The sequence below is a fragment of the Austrofundulus limnaeus genome, unplaced genomic scaffold (assembly GCF_001266775.1).
Source record: "Austrofundulus limnaeus strain Quisiro unplaced genomic scaffold, Austrofundulus_limnaeus-1.0 Scaffold35, whole genome shotgun sequence".
Classification (NCBI taxonomy): domain Eukaryota; kingdom Metazoa; phylum Chordata; class Actinopteri; order Cyprinodontiformes; family Rivulidae; genus Austrofundulus; species Austrofundulus limnaeus.
In genome coordinates this window covers 1240956-1247210 of record NW_013952437.1, presented here as the reverse complement: position 1 = coordinate 1247210, position 6255 = coordinate 1240956, and the positions used below count along the sequence as shown (strand labels likewise).

At 37.9% G+C, this 6255-nt stretch overlaps 1 protein-coding gene across 1 annotated transcript in view; it reads right to left on the bottom strand.

Moving 5' to 3' along the window:
- Positions 1-1679: 1679 nt before the first annotated feature.
- tgfa (transforming growth factor, alpha) overlaps positions 1680-6255 on the bottom strand; it is a gene marked incomplete at its 5' end in the record, with an annotated part of 9760 nt that continues 5184 nt past the window's right edge. Inside the window, 4 exon segments of the mRNA XM_014006278.1 lie at positions 1680-3170; positions 3726-3817; positions 3943-4092; positions 4613-4727. Coding sequence (XP_013861732.1) covers positions 3163-3170; positions 3726-3817; positions 3943-4092; positions 4613-4727 — 365 coding nt within the window. The 3' untranslated portion in view covers positions 1680-3162.

The window sequence follows — 6255 nt, the reverse complement described above, 5'->3', positions numbered from 1 at the left end:
ACACACACACACACACACAAATATGAGTCAGAGTTAAAAAAAACGTACAAATACATATACAATGCATACTAAATACAAAGTTTGATCCACCACTCTTTTGTTCTTATTTGGTTTCAATGTTATTTATAAATGTATTTAAACATTGGCTGATTTTTCATTCATTTTCAGTTCATTCACTGTAGTTTCCAAAGGAATGCTGTTTTTCTTTAAAGGAAAGTCACTTAACACATACAGTATTCAATGAAACATTCAAACTCCATTAACTACTCACATGAAAAACCTTTTAAAGACCTTTTACACAAACACTGAAATTATGTATAATAAATGTACTGTATTTTTGTGAAAGGTCCAAATCAAAGCCATGCATTTTAGGTGGCTGTAACCTTAATAAAAAAAAACATCTTTGTGATGCATATCATTTGAAATTTCTTTATTGATGTAACTTGGAAAATACAAAATAAATTAATGCAATGCAGAGATGGAAACCACTGGTTAACATAAAAGATTCCCTCCAACAACATTTAACCAAAGATTATAAGTTTTTATAATTTGTGCTTAAAGGCAATATGGTACAAGTAAAAGCAACAATTTTAGTCAGAGACATAAATTGGGAATGATTTCTAAATATGATCATATATTATCAGAATAAAAAAAAACTCAGGATCGGTGTGAATACTCTGTCAAAGTGTCTCTCAGGACGTCCCACTTCCTGCAGGGTCACAGGATGAACGGTCCTTTTAACTGCAGCCACTCAGCTTTGATCTTTCCTAATGATTTGTTTTGGTACTAAGAAGTAGGAATAGATCCGGATTGCTTAAGCCTAATGCTTTGGTAAATACGCTTATTTTAAACCATCTGGTCAGAAGCTGATAGTGCGGTTGTTGGTCTGTGGATCAAAAGGAACCAAAAAAAAAAAAAAAACAAAGTAAAGAAGTAGAGTCTAGAGAGCAGAAAAAGTCTCAAGAGGCCTAAAAATCCAAATCGTTACTCCAGACTGTTGTGGAGAATCAGGCCCGGCACCTTTTCAGATTCATTTAAAACGTAACTGGATTTTTACAGTGAAAATTAAAACTTTCTTCATCTTGGTGTCCATTAAACACAAACGGATCGCTTTTCAACATTATTTAATTCATTTCCCCGTCAATGAGCTGTTGTCTGTCATGTAGTTTATCTTTAGAAATGCAACCACAAGAGCTGCTTAATTCAAAGCTGGTTTAGTCGCTCAGCCAGGCGGCTCTAAAGGGCTCCACAGAAATCCAATTGCTGACATAATGGGATTTTCCAACGAAGCCTTTCTGACAGACAACAAGGAAGAGGAACCTCACTTTAGAAAAGGGAGAAATCAACGCAAAGACGTGCAATCAAATTAAAAAAAACGCAAACAGGAAGACAGTGTGGGCTACAGCCTCGTGCCAAGAACAAATGCTTTACAAATCTGTGACGTGAAGAAGAAGAGGGCCAAATCATTTCCTTCAGCTATAAAAGCACTCAGGAATTTTTTTAAATAGAAAACGTGCCCCGAGGTTCAGGGTTTCATCTCATCGTTTCTGCCTCTTCAAATATTCAGAGGAAGAGGAGCGTAGAGCATCGGGAAAGTGAGCTTCAGACGTGAGAAGAGAGTCACGCGAGGATCCGAAGAAGCAGCAAAGAATGAGCTTGGTTTAAAAAGAACACACACAAACATTTGCATTTTTAATCTTTCATTGGAAAGCAAACAGCTTTCCAGCTGCGACAACATAAAGAACATTAAGGTCTTTTCAGGGGATTTTTTTAAACACTCCAAGCAGTTCAAAAAGTTTACATCAGTATAATAATGTCAACAAAGCAAAAACCAGATCCTGTAAACTTTTATCTTCTCAGTTATTTGGCATGCAAATACCATCAAATTGATTATATCCATACATTTTTTTAATCACAAAGCATACATAAGTAAATATTTTAAATTCCTTCACTCCAGATCATTTTTTTAAGCAATCAGAGGTTTGTTTCCTTTAAAAGTTCTCGCTACAATTCTTCAGATTTCTGTTGTCGCTTTAAAAATACGAGCTGCAGTTTAAGAGCACGCATCAGAGTTAGTCCTAGGATCTGGCATCTCCACACGTGGATGCATTCTGTTTCCAAGTGACACCATTGTGCAGCGTGTACGGTTTTATTAAATATATATTCATACAATTAAGCAGTAAGTATGCTTTTTTTGTTTGTTTGTTTGTTTGTTTTTTTTTTTAGTTTTTAGTTTTTTTGTAGAAAATGTGCACAAATGAAGTAGCAAGAGAAAAACGTGGCCACCCAAGATGTGCATGTATAAGTTACAGCTTGTAAATCCAAAACAAAGACCTCTGATTCAAAAAGTCATGTTCAAGTACAGTTCAGGAATTTAAAAAAAAAGTTTAAAAAATTGACAAATAATCAGTCACAGTGATGGAGAACAGTTCCAAGTTTTTGTATRTAAGAATAAATGATGTTTAAAGTCCAGGAAATGCAAAATGCAGTCAGAGCAGATCAACAATTTCTACTTTTATCAGGTGAAGTGAGATTCTAGTTTAAAACAAACAGACACTAAAATACTTTTAAAGCATCGGTTTTTCCCACCGTCAGGTAATAAAAAAGTCCTCTGTGCTCGCAGGGTTCTAAGAAGAAAAACGTGTAAAGGTAATAAAAGACAAAAATAGGAATTGTGATCTTCTGGGATATGTAAATGAGTGATCGTTGTCAAAAATCAAATCAATCGTGGAATTTTTTTAAAGCATCTTGTCAGGATTAATGGCCTTGCAGAGAATTCCTCATGTCCTTGGAGCGAGTAACAAAAAAAAAAAAAACAGTCACGCAGCGTTCCTCCACTGCAGGGTTTGTCAGCATCTTCACTTTCAGAGGTTCAGACTGTTTGTTGCAGTTCTGAGYAGTTTTCCACAAAAACACAAAAGAACAAAAAGTACACACATCCATCGTTCGCTGCTGTCCAAAAYGTCCCAGTTTGTGGACAAAAAAATGTAACAAAGCATCTCACCTCCTGTATTAAAGAAGCTCAACTGTGTCACGTTGAAGCAAAGCCACGTTGCTTTGAGTTCTGTCTTTTTTTTATTCAATCCTGAGGGTCGCTGGGCCACATAGATGAGAAATGTGTGATGTGATGCCAAAAAGCTCGAGCTCAAACGAAATGTCACGTCAAACCACTGAAAAATAATAAAAAAAATCAGTCTAAAAACAAGTTCATTCACAACACTGCGCAGAAATGTCATCTAATATAAATATAATGAAATGATCAACCTTTCAMTTATTTCCTTTAAGTCTTATTTCTTTTAAGTCTGGAGGAAAAACTCACACAAACTTCTCTTAACTGTATCTTTCAAAACATACATATTTCAAATAATTAAAATAAGTTGACTTCATTTTAGTTTCTGATTGAGAATTTTATAAAAGTGTAATATTTTGTTCAGACTATTGTTGATTATTTCAGGAAACGGGTTTCTGATAATATACAGGGTGAGTCGAAAGTCACAGGACACCCTTTCATTTTAGAAATTAACTGGAAAATAACATATTGAATACTCCAGCAAAAGATGATGGGGTCTATCTTTGGAAAACTAACCCTATATCATGGCAGCCATGTACTGGACATAGCCTTAAAAAAAGGCTGGAGTATTCTCGTGTCATTTTCCCGTTTCCTTCTGAAAGAAAAGGGTGTCCTGTGACTTTTGACTCACSCTGGCAAAAGCAGAGACGCTTACCACTCTCCGGTGGATAGCAGGATGCGGCGTTCTTTTCCGTCACATARAGATGTGCACGACTCCGCCTCCGACAGTCCTGCCTCCACCAGCAACTGCAGAAGAGAAAAGGAGGAGGAAATTGAAATGCAGCAGACCTCCAGGGCTTCACGTTCTTAAAAAAAAAACAACAACTCTGCAGCTGATCGCCAGCGGTGACGCTAAAAGTTCAACAACTTACTGTAAGAAGGAACACAACACCATGATGAGAACGCAGCCGATCACACACAGCACCAGCACGGTAGCGACAGCCTGCTGCCTGTGGTTGGTGGCCACCACAGCGAGCAGGTCTGCGTGYTCGCACCTCAACCCCACGAAACCTGGGTGGCACCTGCAGCACAGAGAGGAAAACCCGTCAGGAGCTCGTTCAGGTTAAATGCAGCTTGAAGTTATAGTCTCGTGGGCTGAAAGGGTTGAAAATAGGCTATGTTTAATTTTGTAAGCACCGTTTTCTGCTGCTTCCACAGGAACAGTATGTTGTTTTTCTCTTATTTGGATTGAAGCAGTGTAGTCTCTTATCTTTACCTGCACTTTATTCTGAAAGGCATTTTAAATTCAGAAACCGTAGCCACCCCCCCCCCCCAAGTCAAGTCATCAATCACGAGTTACACCATTAGATCTAAAGATCTTATTCTTGCCTCTGTGGACAGATGGCAGCATTTTGTTCCAACATAAACCACAGCTCTAGAGTTATTAAAAAGCGCACAAGAGCTCACATAGATTACACAAAACAACCACGGCACATCTGATAAAGTTAGCGAGACGTAATGTTTCCATGTGTGGAATTTACAAGCATTGATCTTTTCTTTTTCCTTTCAAAGCTGAAACCTCGCCGGCAGGGTTTAACTTACACACACGCAGCCGTCTCCTCCAGAATCAGGAAGCGACACGTGCCGTGGAAGCAGAAGTGTTGGTGGGAGTCTGGACAGTCGTCAAAATGAGAGCGAACAGCAGCCGCCACAAACTCTGTGAGGACAACACATCATGTAACCTGTTTGAATTCCGTTACATAACTTTTGAGTGAAGTACAATATCAGAAATATCAGGACAAGTGTAGAACGGAGTGAAAATAGGAACTTAACTGTGCACTAGAGAATTTGCATTTCTTGCAAAAATACAGCTTCTGAAAGATTTGAAAAAGAATTTAGCTGTAAAACCTCAAATTAGCTACAAACCATTACCTAATTTCCCTCTGGGATCAATAAAGCATTTTTGAATTTGAATTGAATAGCAGCTGAAAACAGCTGAAATTGGCAGAAAGCAGCTGAAAGAAACAACAAAGCTTAAAAAAGGCAGAAAAAGCTAAAATGCGCTATATAAAAGACAAAGGCACACAAAGCAGAACCATAACTGAAGGTAAAATGTACAGTAAAGATTTATGAACATTTTCATGGGTTTTAAGAATGCTTTAAAGACTCTATTCATTTTCAATAAGACAAAAATGGACAAATAAGCTAAATACACTGCCAGGCCAAAGAAAGTGTCCACCTGGACGGATGCAGTTGGTCAGGTCTAGGTTCAGCAACAGTATGTGCTCAATGAGGTCAGTTGAACACCTAAATATACTGAATGAACAGGTTATTCCATCAATGGATTTTTGTTCTTCCCTGATGGCACAGTCATATAAGATGACAATGTCAGGATTCGTCGGGCTCTTATTGTGAAAGAGTGGTTCAGGGAGCATCATTTTCACACATGGACTGGCTCCACAGAGTCCACTGAGAATCTTTGGGATGTGCTGGAGAAGATTGCGCAGCGGTCAGGCTCTTCCATCACCAATGCAAGATCTTGGTGAAGAATTAATACAACACTGGATGGAAATAAATCTGGTGGCACTGCAGAAGCTCATCCAAACTACGCTAAAGCAAATGTGTGGCCGTAATCAAAGCTAAAGGCGGTCCAACGAGATATTAGAGTGTGTAACTGTTTTTTTTTTTTTTGGGCCAGGCAGTGTATCTTAAAAAGTATAAATTGCCAAATATTTTGATGTATAAATTTCATCAGCTGGTGTTCATGCTCTGATGCAGGATCAAGAGAAGCGTAAAACCAACACTCACGGTTGTTTCGACCCTATCATCAATTTGCAGTTTTATATTAATAAATACACTCCGTGAGTCTGCAAAATATAATAAATCCTCGGCTGCAGGTGTTCATCACCGGCTAATCAGCCGTAGTCAATACAAATATGGTTTTAACTCAGTTTTACTGGTATTGACCTAAAATTTAGTGTGAAAGTAGCTGAGAGTGATGCTTAACACACATCCCAAGCACTGATGTCCAATAGTTTGTGAGATATTTTGGTAACAGACAAACATAGTTGACTCCAGTTACTGTAGGTAATGCCCATTTTTTAAATACACATCTAGCTCAATTTGTTCACTCCCATATGTGTTAGGAATCAATGGGCCTCATGCAAGAACATGTTCGTATTCTTATCCTAAATTTCTCTTACTTTTGTTCGTACAAAGGGTTCGTACGAACATGTCACGTCAGA